The 27647-nt window shown below is 37.2% G+C and overlaps 3 protein-coding genes across 5 annotated transcripts in view; 1 reads left to right on the top strand and 2 right to left on the bottom strand.

Annotated features, from left to right (window-relative positions):
• The first annotated feature begins 929 nt into the window (after window positions 1-929).
• Window positions 930-23513, top strand: tmem60 (transmembrane protein 60). 3 transcript variants are annotated; one of them, XR_014029436.1, is made up of 5 exons: window positions 930-1064; window positions 1782-2234; window positions 2393-2468; window positions 22211-22299; window positions 23387-23513. XR_014029436.1 is itself a non-coding variant. In XM_081356904.1 (3 exons), the coding sequence occupies exon 2, from the start codon at window positions 1819-1821 to the stop codon at window positions 2221-2223; it is 405 nt and encodes a 134-aa protein (XP_081213030.1). In that variant the 5' UTR covers window positions 930-1064; window positions 1782-1818; the 3' UTR covers window positions 2224-2234; window positions 2393-2993. The 3 variants fall into 3 exon arrangements, 2 of the variants coding, with proteins under 2 accessions (XP_081213030.1, XP_081213029.1); XM_081356904.1 differs by lacking the exons at window positions 22211-22299; window positions 23387-23513 and having other exon boundaries at window positions 2393-2993; XM_081356903.1 differs by lacking the exons at window positions 22211-22299; window positions 23387-23513 and having other exon boundaries at window positions 1782-2993.
• fgl2b (fibrinogen-like 2b) lies at window positions 3131-8549 on the bottom strand. Its single transcript, XM_081356879.1, has 2 exons — window positions 5302-8549; window positions 3131-4241 (listed from the first exon to the last, which is right to left on the bottom strand). The coding sequence occupies exons 1-2, from the start codon at window positions 8507-8509 to the stop codon at window positions 3538-3540; spliced, it is 3912 nt and encodes a 1303-aa protein (XP_081213005.1). The 5' UTR covers window positions 8510-8549; the 3' UTR covers window positions 3131-3537.
• erc1a (ELKS/RAB6-interacting/CAST family member 1a) overlaps window positions 20621-27647 on the bottom strand; it is a gene marked incomplete at both ends in the record, with an annotated part of 19589 nt that continues 12562 nt past the window's right edge. Inside the window, 6 exons of the mRNA XM_081356887.1 lie at window positions 20621-20647; window positions 21377-21478; window positions 21735-21882; window positions 23376-23536; window positions 24734-24865; window positions 24998-25085. Coding sequence (XP_081213013.1) covers window positions 20621-20647; window positions 21377-21478; window positions 21735-21882; window positions 23376-23536; window positions 24734-24865; window positions 24998-25085 — 658 coding nt within the window. The remainder of the gene's footprint in view (window positions 20648-21376; window positions 21479-21734; window positions 21883-23375; window positions 23537-24733; window positions 24866-24997; window positions 25086-27647) is intronic.

Below are 27647 nucleotides of genomic sequence, written 5' to 3'. Positions count from 1 at the left end.
GATCTCATGTGAGTGACAGGTTGATCCCGCCCTCACGCCAGTAAACACGTCATCAGAGAAGAGAAGTTATTTTGATTAAAGATTATGAGGCACATACATTTTTTAAATGATGTGCACGTCTAAATTTATAGAAGAACTGCAATATTCCATAAAAAAAAACAAGAATTCTCGATTTTGATTTCATGGTGACTTCAAAGCAAAATGCAATTAATATATTTTATTGGGATAATGACTCATGAAAATTCTCTCGAATTCGAGGGCAGATTCCTCTTTAGAGCCTCACTAGAGCAGTGTGCTACCAGTATAATCTGTTTAACAACTTTAAAAAAGTGAAGCAGTGCCATCTTGAGGCTGAATAGAGACATCAAGGATGTTTTTTAAGTAACATTCTTATAGCATTCAAGCGTTGTTGTTTTTTTGCCATTCTCCTGCTCAGTGCTGTTTTCTTCAAGAGGAAAATGAGATTTAAAAAAGAAGAAAAAAGAAGCTGGTAGGCCATCTTAGACCAACAAGGAGCCAGCTGGACAGCTTAAAGTGATAGTTCACACACAAAAATGAAAATTGTGTCATAATATACTCACCCTCATGTTGTTCCAAACCTGTATGAGTTTCTTTCTTCTGTTGAACACAAAATAAGATATTCAGAAGAATATTGGTGAAGCAGTTGATGGACTCGATATACCGTAGTATTATTTTTATTTTTTTCCTATACGAAGATGGAAATCAATGGCTGCTGTCAACTGTTTGGTTACCCATATTCTTCAAAATATCTTCTTTAGTGTTCAGCAGAAGAAAGAAACTCATACAGGTTTGGAACAACATGAGGGTGAGTAAATGATGACAGAATTTTCATTTTTTGGGTGAACCATCCCTACTCCCGGGCTGTGTGATGCGCGTCCTCCAGGCCGGTAGGTGGCGCTGCGCACACTCAACTTAGTCCTTGAAGAGAAGTTGTTTTGAAACCGTCTGTTCTGTACTGTAGCTGTGTTCATACAGTGGGGAAAGGGATATTAGCTTTAATCATCTTTCTAACCAAAAGGACAGCCGGGTTGTCTTCATCATTGGTAAGTCGACTTTTCCCAATGCGTTTTTTCTTTTCTTGGGTTTGTCCTCATACAATGAAAAAGAGGCAGTCCGGGTTGTCTATGCTAGTTTTGTGCTAGTAATGAACAGCTCATTTATTTTGAGAATGTCTCAGGATGGGACAATTAAGATAAAATATAGATTAAATAAAGCAAATGTTCGTTTATTAGTGAGACGGCACATCTGTGTGCCTTACATGTCAAGTACAGTTTGGTGGGTAACGTTAGTTAAAACTATTAACTTGGCGACACTAACTGTAACTAAAACAGTTTAAAATGGAATAAATCGTTGACCACTGGCCATTGCAGTATTTTAAGATGTGATAATGAATGACTTATTGTTAAATTAATATTAAACCTACTCATAGCCGTTTTGTGAATATGCATATGATCTCATATGACTCTTAGTGAAAATGCATATTTCATATATTTAAATATAATGCAATTTACGGTAATCTTATATTATCAGCGTAACATCTATTGAACATTGAATTTAAAAAGTGCATATTATTTTTAATGACTAATAATAATATTCATTTATATTATCAATACATTAATAATATTGTTTAATTTTTAATATAACTTTACATTGTTAGTAATGTGAAATTAGCAGCTTGATCTCGAAAGCTTGATTAACTGAATGTTTGGCATGTAAATTGAACTCATATTTCTGATGATAATTGTTTTTTTCTCTCTCAGATCAGCCTGTTGCTGTGCCCTTAGGCCAGCGTTTCAAATGAACATGTCCCTTGCTCAAAGAGTCCTCCTGACATGGATCTTCACACTCATCTTCCTCATCATGCTGGTCCTCAAGTTAGACAATAAGATCACTTGGAGCTGGTTCCTCATCTTCCTCCCTGTCTGGACCTTTGATCTTATTCTCCTCCTTATGCTCATTGTCAAAATGGCGGGCCGCTGCAAGCCGGGGTTCGACCCTCGCAACGGGACGGAGAACTTGAAGAGGCGCGTTTGGTACCTTGTGGCCATGCTGCTTAAACTGGTGTTTTGTCTGACTCTCTGTGCCAAATTAGAGCACCTAATGGACATCTTGCTGAGCTTGGTTTGCATCCCCCTGTGGGCTCTGCTCATCGGGGCCATGGTGGAGCTGGGCTACAACGTTTTCCACTTCAGAAGAGACTGAACATATGAACGGTACACTTTGAAAGCCAGCAGAGAAGTCTTTACTGTATTCTTCAGGAGTAAAATCATCTTGAAAGTAGATGTTATTCATAAGGAAGGGAATATATAACGGACAATAAGAATGTACAGCTATTTAAAGCTCTTTATCAGGAATTGCTTGTTTCTTTCAGGCTCAAGGATGAAGCTGAATAGCCTACGTTTCGTGTTCACAATGATGCAGGGAGGTTAACGAATTTTGGCTCAGTGGTGAGTTTCCACTCAGGTGACAGAAATGACTGATTGTGAATGTTGCTTAGAATATTTATTGCATTTTAGTGAAACACTGAGTTCATTAGCATCATACCATAATGGACATTTGGAAAATAACAGTTAACATGCTGCATACATACACACTGTTTTTTTTCAACCAGTACTGTAACACAATGTGGTTTGCTAACGGGAAAGACATATGTTCTAATGGTGTATAATTTATAAGTCTGTCTCTCTTAATCATACACTTATTTCTTTTGCGTTGCAGCACTTGCATAATACATGTTTACGAAATTTTATTTTCTCTTGTGCAGAGTGTGTAAATAATAAAAAGAAATAACAACATCCTTGTAATTAAAAGATGCACATTTATTTTCTTTACGACAACTATGTTCCATCCATAAGTTATATTTACAGATGTTTTCAAGATCATGCAGAGGTGTTCAAATTCAGCACACAACTTTCAATTATTCTTGAGATTGGAAATTTGTATGATTACTTGCTTTATAGTTATATTTCATTATTTATTCATTAGTAAATTATAAGTAATTATAAACCTTTTTTACTGAATTTGAAATTTCCTCTTATTAGAAAGAATTGTCTGTACAAGGTACTTTTTTGGGGTTTACAATTACAATGTTTGAAAATAACACATAATAGAAAATTACAGATGCTTTAATTCAGCTATTAAAAAAACTGACAATAAATAGTGCATATATCCATGTAAACATAGTCAGGGATTGGCCCAGATTTACAAACATTTGTAAGTAAAAAAAAAAATGAGCTGAATCTGTAAATAGCATTGTTTTATGCAATACAGTATTTATAAAGCAACACAAGAGGGCTCAGTTGTGTATAAAAATGCATATCTGTACAGTTCAAAAAAACAACATAGATACAGAAACATTTGTCAATGTTTATTCCAATTCCGACAATTTACTATTATAGATCAGTAACACTAGAGTGTACTTTACTTTTAAGGACTTTCGGTTTTCTCCTATCATACAAATTCAAAAGATAGCTTAATTAAAATTAATTGGTAGGTTTTAGGATTGGTAGGTAAATATTAGTTTGCATAATGTTTTGGTCGTATCATCATTCTAACAATCTTAAAAGCTTGTCTTTCATTGGTTGGGTAATATTCCATTGTAATGTTGTGCCAAGTACCCCAAAATATCCCATTGCGTACCCCTTTGTACTTTGATTGATAATATTTCCCATTTAAGTTTGCAGACATGCATGCATCAAACCACCAGCCTGAGCTGTAATAGGCCCCGCAGTTTCCAGAGGGATACTGGTCATTGTCTCTGTCCGGTGTGGTAAAAAGCTTCTGGTCGTGATCGTATTTATTACTGAACTGCATGGCGTTACCGGCTGTACCGGAATAGCCACCGATGGACAGGCGGTATTGTTGGCTTTCATTGGCTACATGGAAGTGGTCATAATGGGCATATTCTCTGACACCCTCAAAGTCTTGGATTTCTATTCGCAATGACATGTTTTTTGCCTTTGTCAGCAAGTGAATCTTGTCATTGCCAAGCCAAAACTCCCCTATTAGTTTTCCAAATCCATTCTTGTACTCGTCCCAGGTGCGATTGAAGCTTGTGCTGCCGTCAAAACGGTGCTGAATCAACGTCCAGCCCCCACCAGAGGACTTCATGTCACAGAAAACAGGAAACGTGCTGTTTTTCGGCCGCGGCGTTACTCTGTATACACCATTCCTTCGTGATTTCGTAATGTAATCAGCGCAGTCTTGTGCAGGTCCTTTTTCTGTTGGCAATAAAAATAATTTTAGGTTACCTCACCCTCTGTTGATGATAAATGCTATTACAATGTGTAAACAACCTAAATCTGCATGCTTACATTTGGTTAAACATCTTAGGGCGTATTTCCTTACCATTGTCATCTAGAGAACTATAGAAGCCTGAAGGATTTATTTAATTTTTTTGTAAAACTGCTTTGAAACCAGATTTATTGTGTAAAGCGCAATACAAATATATTTAATTGGGTTGAAAGAAAAACATTCAGCTGAAAATCTGGATCATATTCATTTTTTAAATGAAAACAGGGCAAGATGCACTGAAATTGTTATCTGTCCCCAACAGAAAAGCTGCACTCGGCAGACAATACTTAATATTTAATTTAAGAGATATGCTAGGGCTGTTTTATACATAACAATGTGGACCACCTGGATGTATCTATTCATGATTTCAAGAGCTTACTGTACATTGAGCAACAAGGCCTATTTTTTTCCTCCAATCACTGGACATGTGTATTTAGGCACGGGATGGTACTGAACTTAGTCTTCATGCATTAATTATGCTGTGCTGAAAAGTTTTTTACTTTGAGCCTTTCCTCAAGCTCAACAAAGACACCACATCCTGATACATCAGGAAAAAGAAGATGCCTACAGCTGGTCCTCTTCACAAAAACCACAACATCTGCTTCTCAGATGAGGATCCATATCCACTTATCCCTAATATGGAGCATTTTGGAATCCGATCACACGATAAAGATAAAGTGCAGAGTCACAGGAACATGTGTTAGAGGATACTGAGGATAAAATGATTATCTGGGTTGCTTTTACCTATAGTCATTTTTGAAGATGTGTTGCTGTTTGCACTCTCCTGAAACCTTGAGTGTAATTTATACAAAGAGTCATAGTGACTTATTTAACTATACTGTAAGCTTTATGTCAAATAAACATGCACTGCTGCCATACTCTAAACACTCTGGAGTGCTTTTTTCAGTGTGAAATAAGAGTAAATAATCCTTCAACTTGGAGAAAACGTAAAAATGAACAACAGGGGTTGGGCAAAAAATTCCTTACCTCTTCCAGAGTCCAATGGAGGCCTGGTCTGGGTTGTAGACTTTTGGGTTGGCGTGGTGTTACAATCACTGAAACAGGTGCTGTTGATCTTTTTCTCTACTTGCTCTCTCTCTGTTACCTCATCACTTACTGCGTGTGATTTAAATCCCTCAGCTGTGTCCTCAGGGCTGAGTGAGAAAAGCTTTGAGCCTTTAATTTCTTCAACATTTGTAAGCGTTTCCAAAACAACTGGAATTGTGTTCCTCCCTTTGCTATAACCTTGGTCCGTGTCCTCACTATTTGGGTTGGATAATATCTCCCCAGGGTTTTCTTCCACTCTGTCTTTATTAAATTGAATAAGTTCCAGTTCTCTTGTTGCTCCGATATTTTCAAAGCTTATGGGTGTATCCTGACTGACATTTTTAGCCATTTCACCATGTTTGTTTGAAACTGTGCGAATGTTTTTGGTACCATCTTTATGGTCTGTGTGCGTAAAAGAGAGCGTCGAGGTTGTGAATTGAGTTGATCCTGGTTTCTCTTTCTGTAAGGTGGATGCAGTTGGCCTTTTCTTCCCGCTGCTGGTCTTTTCCACTTCAAATGGGTGTTGACTGCTGGTATCAGCGGTTCCCAAACTAAATATCTTGCTTTCTTTCCCATCCATAGGTGAATTTGATACTCCACTTTGAGTTTTAGAATCCTCTGCATGGTCCCCAATGTTTGATATCAACACAGTTTCACCGTTGTCTCCAATTCGGTACTTATCTTCTTGAACCTTATCCAAATCTTGTACATCACCTGCATTTTGAATCTCTGATTGTGATTTTGACTCTGTAATGTTGTATTTTAACCAATGATTATCCAACACGTTTGACCTCGTCACCTGCGGGATGTGTTTGATTTCTTCTTTTTGTTCTTGTTCTACAGTAGATGTTGCACCAGTGGGACTGAAGAATTGAGTCACTGTGCTTACCTTTGTCTTGAAGCCTCTGTTTATATTTATAGTTTGAGAGATTGGCTTCTTCCTTATGTAACTTTGTTTTATAATTCCAGTGCCATTTTTCCTGGCTATATTGCTGCTTCTGACCGGAATGGACTGCTTTGAAGGTACTCTAATAGTCCTGTTTCCTGACATTTTGTTTATAATATTAGGTTGTCTTATTTTGGTGCCTCTAGGTGAAATCACAGTTGTTGGATGTATCTCAGGGTGTCTTAGTAGGTTTGGCATCACATATCTTATGTTGTCTTGACTTACTTCATGTATCTTGCTGATGTTCTCGCTATTCTTTGCTTGTTCCTCTTCAACTTTAACTTTGAGTGGAGTTATTGAAATTCCCCTTGTCCCCTGGCCTACCACAGGTGATTGAACCGCACTGGTCAAAATCGCTGTACTATCTATCAATTTACTCTTTACAGTTGGGACAAGGTTAGGCTTCACTAGATCTTTTTCCAACAAGATGGCTTTGCTGTGCCTCGGAATGTCCTTCTTCACTGTCCCTGCACTCACTGAGTCAATGCCGATTTCCTCCTTTGCCCCTTCAATGAACGTTCCTGGCTGTATCTTATCTTTAAGATCTGCTGACAGTGGATTAACTGTCCTTTCATTCAAAGTGATGTCAGCTTTATCCAAAATTGTGGAATCAATTTGTCCATTATTAGTTTCTGTGTTTGGGTTTAGATATTTTTCATTTTCCACCTGTCTGCCTCGGAAAGGCAAGTCCTCTCTATCCACTTTGGAGCTAGTCTCTGCCTCTCTACTAATAACTACCAGACGTTCACTCAGTCCCACATGTTGCTTTTCCTCTTTAAATGTGTTTGGCTGTTCAGCTTGGTTTATAACGCTAGAGATTGACTTATTTGTGGCTATGAGACTCACATCCTCTTGGTTTTCTTTACTATGTTTTTTTGGAAGTCTTGCAATCTCAGTCTTGTTTAACTTTCTCAAATTGTCCTCAATAAGTATAGTGGCTTGGCTTGCATTTTTCAGGGCATGTCCATCATCTGTTCTGGGACCAGAAACCCTACTGATGTCTTGTTTGTTTTGGTCATCTGTTGACGGGATCAGTCCACTGATTACACCAGATTTTGTGTTTGCTACATCAGAACTTGTTTCCTTTACCCTCATAACGCCACTTCTCGCTGGGGAAAATCCAGCCCCTTCTGGCTCAGTCTTGACCGTCATGTCCCCAGCTTGTGGATTAGTCTTCCTCACCAAAGCAGGGTTCTTCAGTCTGTCTTCATTGTTAGCCTTGACAACTCTACTGTTTATGTAGGACCCCTTTGGCCTCAATCGTCCACCTACTCCATGAAACTTTACAACCCTTCTGTTCCCAGCTGATGTGCTTAAATCCATTGTATTAGTGTTAGCATCTCTTGAAATGCTGCTTAACCTCTTTGGATCAGGCACATTCTGCACTCTTCTTCTCGCTGCCAGGATGCTACTGATGTTCTTTACATGTCCATACCTGAGGTTGTTTGGCTGCACTTTCCCATGGGTTGGGAATTGTACATCGTCCTTTTTTCTAGGAAGAGATGGTTCTATTAATTCACTTTGCTTAGCCTTGAGTTCCCTCTCTTCAGGTGTAGGTGAGGCCACCAGTTTGACCTCAGATATATCCTCTGGTGTCTCATCAAGCGAGAGGTTAAATATTTTTACTTCCCTGCTCATCTCAGACCTCTGATCTGTGGTGCCTTGGTTTAGATCAATCCTCTGATCAATGTTCCATCTCTGACTTTCCAGAATGGAATGATCAAGCCTTTTCACGCCACCCTTGATAGTTCCTTCACCTTCTGATGTGTCTCTTTGCGGTAGGGTTGAAGTGAAGATCCGAACAACTTGTTCTCCACTATGACTTTGTGTCTCCTTGATGCTGATGTTATGCTTTAGACTTTGAGGTCTCTTTTCCTCTTCTTCGCTGTGGTCCTTCCATTCACCCCTCTCAATACTATGCCTGTCCTTACATTCTTGGCAGTCCTTCCTCAGCTGGTTCACCACTTCCTTTAGGTTGTGCAGCTCCTTGGCCATTTTTTCCAGCTCCATAAAAGACCTGGGAAGCTGGATTGAGAGAGGAGGGAGGGTGAGTCGATATGGGCACAAGTTCTCCTCGTCCCCGCAGTGCCCCAGGGGCTTCAGCTTTACCCATGAAGTAGCGTCCTCTGAGGTTTCTGGGCAGATGTCACACACAGAAATTGATAACAGGCTTCCCCATATGTAAAACACAGCGAACCACATTGTGTCCTGTTTGGTGAGCAGGTCTGATCTGTGTCGAGGAGTGTGAGAGAGAAGGAATAGGAGGGATTGGAGGACCACCTCCCTTTATAGAAGTACGAGAGCTCAGAGAGGGGCAATGCTCTGTGATGACTCTCAAAGAAGAGAGTCATAAAAGTAACAGCCTCTTTGCAGAACGGTCAACACAGGATATATTTATCAATAATATTTATCTCAATATTGTGTCTTTTTTGCTTATTAAAAAAGGGAATGATTATTGACAATACTAATAATACAGTATTGTCAATGATTATTGACAATACTTTTATTTTACAAATAAAAATGTGAGGTCTTTTTTAGATAAATTATTGTGTATACAGCATTTTAGGATATATATATACATATATCATATACATATATACACATACAGTGTCTATGAAGAATGCAAAAAAGTTTTAGTATTTTTTTGTTGTTGTTTCCCAGGTTAAAATGTCTAAAACTACTTAAATTAGGATACATTTAACACTGCATAATACTTGCTTACTCAGAGAATGTATCTTGAATACAGTGTATTTTGTCTTATTGCACTGGCTGTATAATTATAAACAAGTTTAAAAACAATAAAATAGGCTAATGTCATAAGACAAAATGCACTTGTATTAAAGATACAGCATTAATATCTAGCAAAGTTGCTTCTCAATTAAACTGATCTTGTTTTAAGGATTTTCAGATTTTAATGACAAAACAAGATAAAAGTACTTTATTATTATTGCAATGTTTTAATTGCCATGGTATTTAAACAGCAAATAATCTCTGTTTTATATTTGTTTACCACTGGTCTCTATAAAATGATTACCCTTCATTTTATTTCGATACATTTGTTATGATTTCTTGCACTATTTTCTTGACAACTGTTAATAATTCATACAAGTATTGTACAACTGAGATCATGCAAATAGAGCTCTATGGTTTGTCTTATTATTACAGTCATTGTTGGGTTAGGTTTTTTTTTTTTTTTTTGGCCAATACCAGCAATGTTGTGTATGTACTGTTAAACAGCACACACACATTTTCTTTTTTTCCATTATTTCAAGCTTTTTAAACGCATCAGAACAGAGAAGCAGAATGTGATTTGTCAAAGTCATTTGTGTTGGCTGACCCTGACATTTAATCTAAACCATCACAGTTACGATCAGTCTTTAATCTAGAACATAATGCATTCTCTGCATATGTCATTTCCTTTCTCGCATATGCAGATATGCATATGTGTGAGAATTATGATGGCAGCAGCTTCTCAACATCCTGCCAATAAAGCAGCATGCCCCACACACAGACATATGCACCCAAAACACAGAAGATTCACAGTTGCATTGGAGTTCTAAAAAGGGACTAAAGGTCTATTCACATTGGACTATTTTCCTAGATATGTTTGTGTTTCTTTCATACTTTCATTTAAACCATGAATTGAACAAGCCTGTATTTTTCCCACAAAACCTCTAATAATTTTGAAACAAAAAATGACTGCTTTCAGGCATCCTCTGAGAACTCTTATCCCACCTGGACGGGAGTGTCTGTGATTACGGTATTTATACTGTAATGTATGATATTGTTGTCTGAAATTATTCCTTATTTACCATGAATGTAATTTTGACAAACATGTTCTAAGATACTGGTCTTACCCCATTCAGGTAGATTGCATTACAACAAACAGCTGTCAGGGGCGTTACCAAGATGGCCACCTAGCAGACTAAGTTGCCTTCAAAGCATTTTGGTAATGCCCACATCCAGACAATGGATATTTCCAATTTAGTTAAACTGCAGAAATCCAAATCCCATTCGAAAGAGCACATGTATTGACACACGTTCTTTGTTAGTATCTGCAACTCAAATGTTGATGTTAAAGAGATGTGGCGACGCCACATCAAACTGAAAATGTCATTACGAGAAATGTTGTAACATTCGTTTAAACAATGGAGCCATAGTAGTCCAGACTTTAGGCAAGAGTGGAAAACATTGACTCCAAGTCTCTCTAATTTCATTAAAAAAAATTAAATAAATACCCTCACCAATGTTTACAATGTCAACCTGTGTCCAAACAGAATTGATCGTCTTTAAAGTATAATTTTTTATAGTGCTCAGCAGTGGATGTATTACGAGCCAACTCCCAGTTTTATTACCACTAATCAGAAAAGGCTTACCATTTATAGGCAGGACTGTTATTGTTTGGTGCCCTTTATGATGTCACAGTTTGAAATCCTTATGGGATGGTTCAGCCCATCGGTGTCTGTGTAAACACTGAGATTTTTCCATAAACCATCTTGCGCAAACATTTGACCTGCCGGTTGGGTTCGAGTACCACATTAGTGACTGCTACTCTGACACATTTGCATGATGTAGTAGTGGTTATGTAATTTCGCTTAAAGAACAGACAAGTGCACTCAGACTATTTTCTAACAGTTATATAACACTAATGAGGCAAATTCTGTGGGAAACCCAATGCTGACTGGATGTGATTTGGCCGCTTTTAACCAGATTTTCAAACTGGAGAAGGGACATCTGGAGTTAATGGTTACAGTGCATCAACAACAGATAACGTCAAGACCGATTGTTTGCATTACAAAAGCCTTGACTTAATTAAACCGTTGGCTAATGCTTGTAAGGATTCCTCTCATTGTTGCATGCAATGAGACAGGCGACTCTTTGACTTCAGGCTTTTGTTTCTCAGTGATGAATATCTTGGAATCAATTTAAACAGTTTAATTGTAAATTTGTGCAGGGTTTCAACCCTCCAATCTGCACGAAAGTCTAAAATTACACTAATTGTAATGTAATAAATATGACAAATCAAATATTGGGATCAGTGATGGTGTCAGACTTGCAGTATGAGAGATCACATAGGATTAAACTTGTTCTCACAAAAAGGCAATTTTGCAAATGAATAGAACATGACATGTAGTCCAGGTTAAGTCAGCTGTGATTTAAAACAGATGTTTAGTTACTCTGCCAATCAATTACTTTTTCACCGTGGGACACAGAGTGCATATTGTACAGAGTAGAACATACAAATCATTTTAATTTCTGAATTTCTTCTGTATTCCATTTACTTGAAAGGAAACCTTGGCCACTGCTGCACAACAGCTCAAAATATCTCAAAATAAAGCATTTAAAGGGGTGGTATAATGCCCTTTTCACAAGATGTAAAATAAGTCTTTGATGTCCCCAGAGTGTGTATGTGAAGTTTTAGCTCAAAATACCCCACAGATATTTTTATATAGCATGTTAAAATTGTCACTTTTTGAGGGTGAGCAAAAATGCACCGTTTTTGTGTCTGTCCCTTTAAATGCAAATGAGCTGCTGCTCCCGGCACATGGGGCGGAGCTTCAACAGCTTGTGTCCTTTTACCTCACACAGACATGCACTGAACATTTCAAAAACTTTAGCATTTTATGTTCAAACCGAAGTCAGACAATGATGGAGAGACTCAAGAAGAAGTGACAACATTTCTGAATGATTAGTTGGTTAATTGATGTAGCTTATGTGTAGTTATCTTCTAGTCATTGATTTGCATATTCTGTCATGATAATCTATAAATCGTGTTCCGGGGGTGGGGTTTATGTAAATTTGAGGGTTAGTGATGTCACTAACCCTGGAGGAATGTTGTGTAGTCCTTACCAGCCGTTTGTTGTAGTCCTTAAAAAGCCATTTTAAAAGCAAATATCTCCCTTTGCTTTGAACTTTGAGCATTGTAACTTTGCAGATGTTGTTTATGCTCAAACAGCAACATTACACACTAAAGTTAGACAAGTGAAATCATAATCAACCACCAGTGTTGGGGGTAACGAGTTACAAAGTAACGAATTACAGTAACGATATTACTTTTTTGGGTAACGAAATAAAGTAACGCATTACACTAAAAATATCGGTAACTACACTACTTTACTAGACTATAGGAACGCGCTTTCCTGCGTTACCCAAGCCATTTTTGCCTGATCTGTTTGTGCTGCGTACATGTCTGTCTGTGTATGTGTGTGTGCGCGCGCGTGCACCGTTGTCATAGAGATCGATTTGAGTGACGTAGCTGCTGGTGCGAAGGGGAGCGGGAAATGGAGACGGAGACAGGGGGGTCCGGCCAGTGGCAATATTCACATCACTTTCAGTTTATTGCTCGAAAGGACAAAAATATTCGCGTGAAATGTACTTTGTATGCCCAGGCAGCAAGTTACTGGCCATCGGGACTACCGGGAGATTCCCAGTGGGCGGACGTGCCTTTTGGGTCGACATCTCTTTTTTTTTTTTCTTCTTCTTAACGGACCATAAAACTCGTACATCGGCGGCCCATTCGTTTTGCTTAATTGGTGGCGCTGGGTTAAGTAAGTGCGTGCCGGTATAATGCATTAGTTAAAAAAGTCTGTGTCAGTTTTTTTTTTTTCCTGATAGCTGACCGGTCCATGAAACACCGTGGCCCATTGGATCTTTTCTTGATTGACACTGGGCTGGTCCAATCACATCTTTAAACACCTCCCCCTTTGGGCTTTGATCGAGCGTGCACGTGTGTCAGTGTGTATCTGTCAAAATAGTCTGAGAGATGGAGAAGAAACGCAAGGAATGTGCAGAGAAATAGCGTGAAAAATAGACACAGGCCCTTCAAGCAGACGCTGTAAAATGTGTCAAAATGTTTTCTGCAGCAGCATGACCTTCATCAGCTCCTGTGGCTGATGATGAGGATAGTGAGGAGGATCAGGACAGAGATGAGAAAGTGTAGAGCCTGCGGTAAGCAGAACTAACAGTTACTTTCAAAACACTTAGGCTATCCCATACACAAAAGATAAATATATTTGAAATATATTTTCAGAGTATATTTTGGAATATATGCAAATATTTGAAATTGGCCCAATAAATATATTTCACACTTAACATCATATATTTTTGTTATATTTCAGAATATATTTCAATGTACTTTTTTTCTGTTTGGATCCCCAAAAGTGTCAAAATATATGTGGCATATATTCCAAATACATTGAAATATATTCTGAAATACAACTAAAATATATGATGTTAAGTGTGAAATATATTTATTGGGCCAATTTGAAATATTTGCATATATTCTAAAATATACTCTGAAAATATATTTCAAATATATTTATCTTTTGTGTATGGAATGTCATGAGTGTAGGAACCCATTACCCAGTAATACATTATTTCCACATCTGCATAGTTGACGATTACCGTAATTTACTATAAATTTAATGAGACGCGTTTGTAAACCATGTTTTCCGTCAAAATAAAAGATTATGTGCTTATATCTCTTTCAAGTATAGAAATTAGTACAAAACTAATTATGAAAGTTTCCTTTATTTTTCAGTGCTTTTGTTTTACAATATATGTATATTAGTGTGCTATTATTATTATGGCCAAAATGCCGATTTTTTTTTTTTTGTCCCAGTCCAGCCCTGATTATGTGTCTACCACCGCAGACATTTGTCCTTTATCCTGTTGTTTGTGGATTTTACAGTGAGGCATATTTCTTTGTGCAGACATGTATATTATTCTTTCATATTTTACATGCCATTTTGTAGGCTACATTTATAAACACTATTTGGACAGGCTAAGTGATGATAGGGCTATGATGTTTGACGGTATCTACAGGGTAAATTAAGAAATGGGAAAGTAAAGTAATAAGTAGTGAAGTTACTTTTCAAATGCAGTAACTAGTAAAGTAATCTCATTACAATTTACAGAAGTAACTAGTAACTAATTACTTTTTTTGAGTAACTACCCCAACACTGTCAACCACCCCTTTAAAGCTTTTGTAAACCGGACAGCTAGATTTTTGAAAATGTCAGAAAACTAAAAGTTGCTGTAGCCACGCCCACTGTTAAATCTCATTGGTCCAGAATGTGTATTTATATTTTGCTTAATGGTGAAATGTATATCCCAACACAAGCAGTAAAAGAAAACTTCAGAGAGTGAAAACACTGATAATACATATTTATATACATACACATTTATACAAATTCAGAACACCCATACCCGTGTCTTTTGTCTGATTTGATCATCTCTTGTTTTCTTTTTAATTGTTTTGTCTTTTGTTTTTTTTAGTGGACTATCCATCTTTTATTGTAATTTTAATACACGAAGACAATAGGCCACAAATGCAACATAAAAAAATCCACTTTGAGAGAGAGAGAGAGACACACAATGATATCCATGTTTATGAGAGTACATAAAACCAGCAATGAGCTCTCAGAAACTGGTTATCAGGATATGATATGAAGATATTTGGGAGCCTACAATGTCCTGTCTAAGAGCTGCTAGAAAACAACTATAGTCTCAGTAAGCGAGAACTGTACTTTCTTGCGCAAACCCCTCGATGACTCCTTCATGAGCACTGCAAACTGTTTTCATATTTATTTTATGTCTATTCCATGTAGCAGCTGTTAATTGGAATTAAAGGACATATAGAACCTGATTTTTTTCCACCGACTTGGCGTCAGGTGTGACAAATAGACATCACTATCTATAAATGTTTACATCATGCTCTTGAAGGTGTCCTATAGGTTTTCGGTAAAGGGGAAGGGTCATCCAATGAAGTATAACCAGTGCAAGACGCTACCTAAACGCAGAACAGATCGAGGGTCCAATAGTCTTAATACTGAGTGCAGTTAAATTAGCATAACACTTTTTTAATTGTTTAACGACAGTTTGGCATTCAGTTATGTTTATATAGCACCACCCATTGATCAGGTTAACATTCTAAATTAGTTTTTTTTTACTCAACCATGATGACATATCAAGAGAACGAAATTAAAATTGCATTCACGACTCAACTAACACTGCATATTTTCAATGCTGCACCAGTATTAAGACTACAGACTGTTACAGACTCTTTGAGGGCTCCGGTTTAGTTCAGGTGAGAGGTGAGGGCAGAGAGACAGTGGAGGAAGCTGGAGGGTTCGATCAGGGCCAGTTAGGTTCTGGAGGTCCAGTGCAGGGTCCAAGGATCCTAACTGCAGCTCCACACTGACTCACCATCCCAGGCTCCCACTAAAACCCAAAAACAATTACAAGCTTGTGAATCAAATCATATGCAACACGTTTTGATACCAGTAGAGTTTTCATTTGAAACATTTTAACTTTAGTGTGAATATTGATTATGTTCATTGCAAATAATCTGCCTGATATCATAATGGTAAATCGTAAAAAGTCGAATTTCTACATAATTATGCGACAAAAAAGTTGAAATTGAGATTCTAGGTTATAATTATCTCATAATTATGAGATACACTTTCAAAATTATGAGATGTCAAATATGAATGGATATTTTCTTTATCTCAATTTCAACATTTTACAGAATTTCGACTTGTTTTAAATGTTTTTCTTCAATTTCAAATTTTTTGTCAATAGTTTTTGTCATAATTTTGACTTAGTATCTCAACTTTTTAAGAGATGTCATAATTATGAATGGAATTTTTTTGTCATAATTATAACTGTTTATTTCAATTTCAACGTTTTGTCAGAATTTCGACTTATGGTTTAACATTTTTTTTTGTCATTTTCAACTTTTGTCAATAGTTTTTGACATAATTTTGATTTAGTATCTCAACTTTTTATGCTGTTAGTAAGATTATACCAAAGAATATTTTGTTGTTGTTGCGGAAATAGCCTGTCAATAATTATAAGCCACAACAAAAGTTTTTTGATTGACTTATGGACACCTAGAAAATTATAAAAGTACTCTTAAGCCGCTTTTCCACTGCTGGGCCAAACCGTTCTCATTGTTTAACTCTTCCATTTCTTGCCGATCCGGCCCAGCCGGAGTTTTTTGGAATGTAATGCAAATGCGTCAGTCATTGAGTTGGTATACGTAAGAGTGTACAGATGATATGAGATGTAAATAGCGACCGTGTTATGGAGAATAATTTTATTATTAACTTGTTTACTTTTATCAAATTGCGATTGGCCAGCTACAGAGAAACTGGCAGTCAGGCAACAGACAATTGACTAATCCTGAGTGGCGATGTCACTTCAGAATTCGGGCCGAGAAAAGTTTGTAATCTTGCAGTGCTGTCCCAGGCTCAAGTGGAAATATAACTGGAACTTTTCCTTACCGTTCTTAGAATCGTTCGGAAAAGCGGCTTAAGTAGGTCTGACATGACATAATTCAATTATATTACTTTCAGATTTACATTGCAAATTTTCGACAACATACAGTATATGATAAATTACAGGATGCATAAAAAAATACATTATATCACTTTATATAATGTTACCTGTGAAAATGTGTGTGTCGTCACTGACGGTGGGTCCTGGGTAACTGGTGTGATGAGATGTGTGCTGAGTTGATTCTGTAAGTAAAGGGTTTTGGGGTGGTTGTACGGGATAATCAGGTGGCCAGTGTAGAGCTCCTGTGCACTGTAGCTCTCCGCCCAGATCTTATCTACAGAGCAGAGAGACTGTCACTACCACAGAACTAAGGATTGTGGGAAACAGATAGTCTGTTCTCATGCGTCTGCAAACTTTAGCTTGCTGGGGTTGATCGTGTTCAATGCAAGCACATCATTTCTATCAGCACGGTGCTTTGAAAAGACATATTTCGGCATGCAAACACATGCTTTTTAGACATGACGAGACAAGACATTACCCCAAAACCCTAAGATTTCATGTAGTTTAATTTCATTATATTATTGTGACAGTTTTTTGTTGTTGCTTTTATGGCTGGGCTCTAAAAAAGGAACCATGTATGTCATTACGTTGTCTCTTAATGTGATTTTAGTTTATTTGTTGATAACTTCCCTCATTCTGGGTCATACCTAACTTCCAGAGAACATTGGTTTAGTTAAATACTGATAAAGAGTAATGAGCAGTCCTCATTTATTTAGTTGATGTTTCTGTAAACTGACAGCAAACTGGCATGTGCAGTAATCTCCTCTAGCTAGACCAACTCAAATTAATATGATATTTAATAATGCCTGCAGGGATTTCAATAATTAAAACTCACACAAACACAGTGCTGTTCAAAGGCACTCACCCATTCATTTAATTAAATAATAATTCAGCTATCTAATCTTGTCAGTTAATAGTTAAGGGTTGGTTAACGGTTGGTTGTGTCAGCTAAAAACTGTACATACATACATACACGACACCCGAAACGCTTCACAGACAGATTTGAGTTCTCTTTTGTGTCTTACCGTGCTAGAACGGACAGAAACATACAAAATTATGTCAAAATGTCATATTTGGCAAGTATCCTTGTAAGTCTTAAATTAGTTAGAACATGTCAAAACAATGTAAAGAGTTTGGAGAAAATCTAATGTGTCAGATCCGCGTCGTGTCATTAATGTTAATCAAACAACAGAAGACAAAGATTAAATCACTGTTCTTGACTGAATAACTTTTCTAGCTTTAATAAGGATTCATCTATACAGTAAATACTATGCAGTCATATTTTACATTTGATTACTTTATTTAATTTCTGAATATTACTGTTAGACCTGCCTGAAAATCTTAAAGCACTGTTTATTTCATTTGTATCTTTGTTTGGTTCTATTAATTTGTGCTATTGCTTGTAATTTGTATATTTGTTCTTATTACTGACTGTTTACTTGTCTTTAAACAATTTTTAAACTTTATATAAGGTAGGCTAGTAGTTTTTGCTGTGGTATAAAAATTAGAATCGAGAATTGTGAAATTTCACTGGTAAAAATTTGGTGTCATCATAACCTTATTTGTTATGGATTATATGGGTCAAAATTTATGTCAGTAGCAGTATTGGTATTGGTATTGGTGAAACTGGCCTTCATTCATAGTACTTTATAAAAAGATGCCATGAAACAGTTATTTAAATGTACCATCTTTATGTTGTCTCTACATTAATTTGGAGATTCACAGTGAAATTATGTATTACAATGTAAAAAATATATTATACATTTTAATGTTAGGTGCGATTAATTACAGAAAAATGTGCGGATTGGTGCTCAAGAAACATTTCTTCTCATTATCATTGTTGAATCCGATCATTTAAAAGTACACACTTAAATGTTTATAAAGGTATATGGCTCATAAATGTGTGACAAGTATTCGCTGAGTTTTGTTTCAGTTTATAGACGTGCTCAAGAAAAAAAAGTTCACCGCGACGGAGAGGCAGAACGCACACCCTGTTTATTTTCTTTATTTTACAAAAGCACAATGTTTTGATTTGATTGTAAGTGGACACATACAAAAGTAAAAATATCACAGATTCTTTTTTTATATTTCTTTTTTCTGTATGACCATAAATGACGGAGTAATTTAAGTTTATAGTGCTACAATGTGAAGAAAATCCAGCAAAACGCGCCGGCGCGTTTGCCGACCTCAGAGGGTTAAAACAGTTTTATTTATTTTTCAGGATTCTTTGATGAATATAAAGTTAAAAAGAACACTATTTATTTTAAATACAAATATTTTGTCTTTACTGTCATTTTTGATCAATTTAATGCATCCTTGCTGAATACATTTCAGAATTTATGAATATTTAGTACTCCAAATGCATAAACTTTGTTTCCAGATCATAGATTCTCAGGGCCCTATCTTGCACCCAGCGCAATTGACTTTGTACACCGACGCATGTATCATTCCTATTTTGCACCCGCGCAAAGCGGACTTTTCCCTCCACAGATGCACGTCGGTAAGTTAGGAAATACACTTGCGCTCCCCAGGGCGGTTCAGCGCAAAGAGGAGGCGTGTTCCGGCGCAAACGTTCCTTCATGCTATTTTGCAGGTTTAGAAAACAATTGCGGCACTAACCAGGAAAAACTAGTTTAAAGTCAGTGGCGCGTTGCGCATGTTATTCATATGCTATTTTAAGGGCGCATGCTTGGCCATAATCAATGTAGCGTGTGCACAACGCGCATACACTTTGCTTCTCTCATCTACACAGAAGCAGCAGTTTTCATTTTTGCAAATCATACATTATTACGATAGATAGATAGATAGATAGATAGATAGATAGATAGATAGATAGATAGATAGATAGATAGATAGATAGATAGATAGATAGATAGATAGATAGATAGATTAGACAATAGACAATTTATTATAAAAGCATACATCTAGCTTACACATTTACCCAAATTATCATACGCCTGTTTAACCGAAGTTAATTTGGGTGGGTTTCTCCATTTCAGTGTAACTTCTCTCTTTTACGGCCGAGACGAGAGCGTTGCTAATCCGCCGTTATAATAGCAATCCGCCATGGAAAAAGCGCGCCTGCTCTTAAAGGGAATGTGAGATGACGCTCTGATTGGTTTATTTCACGTTACGCCCAAACCACACCTATGAATAAGGAAGCTACTTCAGACCAACCCCTTTTAGATTTGAGTCATTTATCCCGCCGAAAATAGCAACAGCGCCCAAGACCCGCCCACAAAGTTACTTGCGCTTTGCGCTTGACACTTGCGTTTCAGATCGTTAAAATAGGTCCCTCAATGTGGTCTCAAACCTCACTGTGCACAGGTATGTACATTATTTCATATTTGTAAAAAACATATTTAACTTTGTACTGGACATTTTCTTACCAGTTTATTTACAGATTTATTTTTTGGTATTTTGTATTTGTTTAATTTTATTGACTTTGTAACCCTGATAATTAAAAAAGTGCTTAGCATGCTTAACAATTTTTTTTTTTTTTTTTTTTTTTTTTTTGGGAGGAAGAGGGGGAATTGAATCTGGTGAGGGCAAAGAGAGTGTGGAAACTTCATAGTCTTAATGCACCATCTGGGATTATGTTTAACCACAAAACCATACATAGAGATAACAGGCTTAAAAAAGGGAGGGGAAAAACAAAACCGGAGGGAATGAGAATGAGACTATTTCATAACAGTGCAATTATAAATAAGTTATGTAGGTTTTATATCAAAACAAATAACCTTTGAGATATTAAAAAAGGGCTTAAATATTTGCTAATAAAAAAAAACTTCCCACTGGAAACCTAAGAAGCATGTTTGCACTGCTATGACATGGTCAATAATCTCAAACAGGCACAGCGAGACAGGCAGGGTTTGATGTCACATGGGGAGGAACAGGGCAGCTGAGATTGGCTTTTAACATGTCCATCAAAGAAATGCTCACCCTTCTAAAACAAAATGGCTGCCAGTGAGGCTATGCCCAAATGCCCTCCTCATCATCCTATTGGTTAAGAGATGGCAGGGTTTTAGCCAAGTGCAGCATGGGAAAAAAGATCAGGTTAGTATGCGAATATATCCAAGTAGAAGTGACCCGTAAGCGCAGACGCAGGATCAGCTTTCATCGTATTTGATGTTATTATTGTAGTGTGAGGTTTAAGGGAAACTGATCCTGGATCTGCGCTTAGGGGCGATTTCTACAGTCATGAATAAGAATAAAATCCATAGGGTTGAGAAGTTATGATCAATATGAAGGCAGTAAAAAGGAAATGATGGCGTCTGCGTTGGAGATGAGGGCAGCTCCAATTCAATCACGATAACGCGACTGCAATGGAAATGGACAATGGAGCGTCCGTTTCTAACTCAGTTTCTAATATTAATATTTTATTAACATGTATGAAACTGCCCACACCTCCAATTTGTCTTTCTTTGGCTTGCTGTTAAGATTAAGCTCCTATGAATATGAGATAAGCAAAATACAGCAAAGGTACAACTATTTCATATCCAGCCATTTTGAATTTCCACTGAAGAAAAAAAAAAAGCAGATGACAGGAGTACACCATTTTATTAAAGGAAGAGTTCACCCAAAAATGAATATTTTGTCATCATTTTCTCATGTTGTTATATGGGTTTGGAATGTCGTGAAGGTGAGTAAATGATGACAGGATTTTCATTTTGGGGTGAACCGTCCCTTTAACACTTTTCTGATGTTTGTAGAGGACCGGATTGTGACCTGATCGGGTGATTTTGGAGGCTTGTGGTTGGTCTGGTCAGGTGGCGTTTTCAAGTAGCCATCGTCGTAATTATTCGCCATGAGCTTCATACGATTCTGTGTCTAGGAGAAAAGAGGAGGCACAGATGTAAGGAAAGAAAGGGGGGTAGAAACGGATGAAAGCGAAAGGTTAGGGAGGTTGATTAGGGGTCAAGAATATATCAGTTAAAACAAGCACATCAATAGACCTTGTTTGCATTCAGAAACCCACCAGTCAAAACAAAGATGTATTTTGTCTAGGCCTTTTAAGTTGAGCAAACAAACAACTTGACCTTGAGGACAAACAGATACGCTTTGAGCCTTGTGACGCAGTCCGTACCTGCTGTTTGAGTTGCTGCACCAAACGATCTTTCTCCCTCCGCAGCTGAGCCACTTCCTCTTGTGTCTTCTTTTTTTTGGATGAAGACAGCTCAAGCAAGGCTATGTTAGCATCTTTCTCACTTATGGCTGCCAGCAGAGCCTCCTGTCTGTGAATTACAATTATTTAAAGTTATACAGATATTTTTTCATTGACTAAATTAAAAACATATCTATATCTATATACCTGGTTGAAATGATTAGAAGTCGAAGCCTAATGTCAAACAGCACTTTACGGAAGTACTATAGAAATGCTCTTCAAAGCAACTGATCACATTGACAATGACCAGGTGGCTTGCTAAACTCAACAGAGCAGGTTAAAGGAGGTTTGCTTTCACACGTACAAAACATCTCTGTGGAAAATGGATTTTGTCAAAATGACTGCGTAATTGTCTCAGAAAGACAGAAATAGCTTGTTTATTCTCAGTTTTTCTATAGATTCCCTGGAGCACGGCTGAAGTATGAAGCCAGAAATAGCAAGCAGAACAAGCCACGTGCAGAATGAATCATCCTCTGCATTTATGATGGTATGAAAAACATATACTCACTCATTTTACAGCCTATTTTTCTGTCATGATGTTTATCTCTGTTTACTCTGTATTAATTGATTTATATTATTAACACTACAGCTTGCCAAAGTGACCTCAAAATGAAGTCTGATGAAAAATATGGTTCTTTAATTATTTGAATATCTGATCTGGAAAGCAATTTAGATCCTCTTAAGTTCATTGCATAACACAAATGTGTCTCCAGCATGAAAGGCAGTGGATCTTTACAATATGCTGTTTGTTGCTGTTCCTGCATATTATATTGTACGTTAATGCATGACTAAGCGGGACTCGAATGCATGAGATGATTAAGTTTCAATTAGTGAATAAATAATGAAGATTATGATTGCAAGTTATCATTTTGATAACCAATAGGTCAAATCCCACAGTATCAAATCAATACAACACTCATTTTTATTGTAGATGGTCTAACATCCAATACAGGTTCTTTACTATCATTGATGGTCCTATGAAGAACCTTTAACATCCATGGAACCTTTCCATTGCACAAAAGGTTCTTTTAGTGAAAAATAGTGCTTTAAAATATTAATTAGAAATTATTTTCTTTACACTAAGAAAAAATGGTTCACTGAAAGGTTCTTTGGGGAACCCAAAATGTTTCATCACTTTTGGAACCTTTACTTTTAAAAGTGCTACAAGACTACAAGTGAGTGAGGCAACTAAACTAGATACGGTGTAAATAAGAGATTTATACTGCTTTCTAGACAGCTTTATGGATTATAACGGAAGAACTCTGTGCACGGACAGTCAGTGAGCTCACACTGTCCTCAGATACATGAAACTATGTAAACTAGCCTTGGTCGTAAAGTTGGTCGTTTAATCACTGTCTTGATGTACTGATGTATAAAACAGGATAAAGCCATTAAGGAACAGTTTGTTTTGGATGTGTAACCTACGTAAAAGAATATGGCCTGCAGGTTCCCCATGCAAAATGAGTGTTGTAATTTCTCTTCGTTCTTTGAGTCTTTACTGAAGTTTTCAGACTTTTGCAAGCACCGTTATGGCAAGATGTAAAAAGAAAGTTGGTAACGTACTTCATCTCCAGCACTTCCTCCAGATGTCGCCTCCTCTCTGCCCTCAGTGTGGTCAGATGAGCTTCTTTCTCAGCCAGAGACTGTTGGGTGGACGACATCTTGGCCTTCATGGACTCAAGCTCCAGCTTCACCTTCTCCATCGCTCCAAGTAACTCTTCCATCTTTTTAAGAAATCATCAAAAGGTAACTCATTCATTATTGTTTATTCTGTACTTCACAGACTGAGTAAAGATGCAGTCCCTGTTGTAACCGATGTTTGGGAAATTTTTACGGGTGAAATCCAATCATTTCAATAGGAATCCATGCAATTAGGAATGTTGCGTGAGGGCGATTCATATTTCAATTCAATTCACTGTTATTTATATAGTGCTTTTCACCATACATATTGTTTCAAAGCAGCTTTACAGAAAATGCATGTTTCTACATTACAATTTAGAGTAATCTGTTATCTGAGAGATCACGCATTACACAAATTCGCCATTTTGACCAAGAAAATGTTGCTTGGTTTGAAAGTGACTTCTTTGTGACTTTTTCGTTAATGTGACCGCACCTTAACTAACATATATGACCAAATGCAAAAAACATTAAACATTGACTGATCCTGAAACTGATCCTAAATGTTTTGATTTGAATTCAGCTAATCTCTACTAGAAAATCCTGGTAAATCTGGCTTTTGGTGGTATTAAATGTTTTCTAGCTGGTCTAGGTGGTCCATAAGCTAGTGGGACAGAGTTTGACCTGGTTGAACATCTTGGTCAAGCTTGTTAGTGCTGGTAGACTACATTAGACCATCAAGAAACTGGCTGCCATGTTCCAAAAACTAGCTTGACCAACTTAACCTGGTAAGAGCTGGTTTCTCCAATAAGGGAATACAGAATGTATGGATGTAAACCCACTTTTGGTTTTCTTATCCTGATAAAATATTTTAGAGCTTGGCATAACTTGTAAAATTTGTATTCATTATAAAAATGCCATTTACCATTACCATTTACCAATATACATGACTTTTCTAGGTCTTGAAATCACACTTTAATAAAATCTGGCTTCCTCAAATAAGAAATATCTTGATTTTTAGTTGTTTTGAACCCCCACCCTCTCACACACACACTGTTTTCATGGTAAAACACTCTCAGAGAAGTTCATCCCCTTAAAAGCACCATCTCCACATACACATGCAGATAGACGTCTTTGATAACTGCGTCACGACTCGCTGCTATTTTGAGCATCTTGTGTCAAGAGCATTTCTAAGACGGCTAAAAATTGTTTTTAAAGAAACAGTCAACTAGTTATTCACGTTACACATTTACTAGTCAATTCTGAGCATTTGTAATTTTTTTAGTAAGCACTGTAGTGTTGACCTGTTTCTCCTGGTGGGTTCGTGCGGCCTCCTCCTGTGCCAGAACCATCTCCCTCTCTGCAGTCATTTGAACGCTCTCTCTGAGAGCCTCCTCCAGCTCCTCGATGCGCTCTGCCTTCTGCCGCAGGGACTCCTGGGGTAGACAAGGCTCAGCTCATCATAAGCACACCAGCAGAGTTTGACAGTGTTGGAAATATACAGGGATCTGTCAAAACAAAGGAGCTTATGCCAAAGCTGTCATAACTATCCCTCTGTATAGTCTCACCTGCTGTGGGCCATCGTTGACATTTCTGCCCTTCCCTGGTGGCTCCTTGTGTTTGACAGAGGACTTCTTACTCTGCTCTTTCATTTGCCTGAAACATAAACATTAAGTGGTAGTGAGAGGAACTCTCTGGGGTTTAATAGTAAAATGAAGAGTTTAAGAGTTTTGGGGCAGAGGGGTTTATAACACTAACTATCTAATAGCTCTAAAAAAGCTGTTTTTTTATTGATCAATAAATATCACCAAGCCTGATCACATGTATAATAACTTCCTTGTACTCTTCATAAAGCTAAAACAGTGATTATATGGAGGAGTAAAATACATTCCCTTGCTTTTTTTGCACTTAAAGCTCCAATATGTAGGAATTTTGTAATAAAATTTCCAAAAATAACTTGCACAGTGTGATATATTTCCTCCAGTTGTGTACTTACAATATCTCAAAAGTCTCCAAAGATTTTTTATTTCAGAGAAATTCCGATTTTAAATAACTGGCCGTCCCGGAAAAGAAATGTCGCGCCTCAGTGATGCAATGTCCGCTCTATCCTTTTTCCGGTGTGGACCATGTGATAGGATATTCCACCACCGGATTATTATTATTTTTTTTTTACAACAACTTTATTGAGGTTTTTTTCTTATCACAATAAACAATAAAGACGTCTGACAAAGAATTAAAAAAAGAATAAAATAAAAAATATGACCCACCACACCGGAATATCGCATGGTCAAATCCGGAAGTGGTGGTTAAAGCGTTATAGCCATAGACTGTATGGTTATAGCTGTTATGGATCACGAACTCTTTGGCGAGTATTGAAGTGCCAACAAAACGAAAGCGTCCATATTCGGATACACGCGGAGTCGCGGACTGTGTAAAACCCGGATAAATATCGGCAGGCGTTTTCGAGATGGAGAGAGCTGCGCGACTATCTTGGACTTGACAGAGACTCTCTCGCGAGTGTATTGAGACAGGTAAGACATGCAACTGTCAATAATAGCACTTATAAACAAAGTTATATTGCTCTTTGTACTTTGGTAAGGCTTTTTATCACGTGTGGTGACCGAGATTATGGCAGTACAATTAAATACAATCGGATATGATGTTAAAAAAATATATTTAGTCATTACTTGCAAATGTTCGTTCAAATTTATTTTTAGATATTGGTTTGAACACGTTAAACAACACGGCATTAACCATAAAAAACGTAAAACTGCACAACATTAACCAAACAAATCATTTGACAAATAGCTGTATGTTGTAACGGGATAATATAGCATAACATTTCACGTTCCTTGCAGTTCATTAATTATGATGACATAAAATAATACGATCAGACATACAGGTAATACAAAAACGAATAAATTACCTCATCCGTGATCATGATTCATTAATTCCATGTAGATATATAGCTAGATGGTGAAAACGCATTAAAAACGACATCTCCCATCGTCACCTCCTTCATAGCGTCATCAAGCTTCGCCTTTGTTATTGTGGGAAACTGCGCCCTCTTGTGGTCAAATACCAAAGTCACATACTGGAGCTTTAAAGGCACACTATGCAGTTTCCGTTTTTCTCAAACAGCGACCCCTAGAGTCGCTGTGGAGTACTTGTATTTAATGTTACTGTCGTAAATACCGCTCACGCAGAGCCGTCTCTGCACTCATCCGACCGCGCTTTCTTCGTTTTCTTCGTTGACTCTGCCATGATTCACATCTGAAATGCGTGCTAGTGTCTTCTGAGGCTGCTTCATATGTTGTTGATGTATGTGACGTTGTACCGTAAAGAAAGTCGTGATTTTTTCGGGATGATTTGCTATCGGGATGATTCACCCTACTACGAGTTTGTTTACCGAAATGAAATCGAAATGATTTCAAAGCTGTTATATTAAGGTACAAATCTTGCATTGTGTGCCTTTAAAACCTCATGAAATCGCTTGATGAACGCTACTTTCCATGGGACATATTGAAGGGCTCATCATTTTATTTGAAAATGGCAAAAGGCTTTATTTATGTCAACTATGATCTATGATTTGCAACATTCTAGTTCATTTTAGAGATCACGTGATTGGAAATTAGGGATACACAATATATCGGTAACATCGGTTATCAGATATTTAAAAAAATGTATCTGATATTTAATGATCAGGGCCCGGTTTCCCGATAACGCTCACTCTTAGCCTGCTAAGAAGACTCGAAAGATATATCTTACCAAATTTGTTTATTTTCCTAAGTGTGTTCCCCGAACTATACCTTAGAAAGCTGCTTAAGATATACCTTCTTTAGTGCGACGTTACCCGGCGCTGTCCGTGGCCATGGTGCTGAATTGTTTGAAATCGATGGCTCGACAATCAATTATTCTCTCGTGCAGGGGCTGTTTATGTGAAAAAGCTGTCATCTTTATAAAAGAAGCACTTCAGAAATAGTTGAAATTGCAATTTATTATGATTATTGGATATTATAAAAAATAATCCAAACTATAATAGCCTATAATAGCCAAACCTACATATTTTAAAATTGTAACATATAGCCTATTGCTGCCACAATAACCTTTTCAAATATTTACGTGCCGCCTTTTATTTCCCATTTTTGTTCGCTGAGGTGGAGCTGCGATGAAATATTGTTCTTGTGTAAATACTTTCCAGCATTTCAGTAATAAAAG

The sequence above is a fragment of the Scardinius erythrophthalmus genome (assembly GCF_964197995.2).
Source record: "Scardinius erythrophthalmus genome assembly, chromosome: 24".
In the NCBI taxonomy this organism is placed as follows: domain Eukaryota; kingdom Metazoa; phylum Chordata; class Actinopteri; order Cypriniformes; family Leuciscidae; genus Scardinius; species Scardinius erythrophthalmus.
The sequence above is the reverse complement of the archived record's forward strand: the minus strand, read 5'-3'. Positions and strand labels throughout refer to the sequence as shown.

Bases quoted from the DNA above. Each gene is read 5' to 3' on its own strand.
- tmem60 (XM_081356904.1), top strand. From the start codon at position 1,819: ATGAACATGTCCCTTGCTCAAAGAGTCCTCCTGACATGGATCTTCACA.
- fgl2b (XM_081356879.1), bottom strand. From the start codon at position 8,509: ATGTGGTTCGCTGTGTTTTACATATGGGGAAGCCTGTTATCAATTTCT. The intron at 4,242-5,301 runs GTAAGGAATTTT...TATTGCCAACAG, and splicing joins TCCATTGGACTCTGGAAGAG to AAAAAGGACCTGCACAAGAC.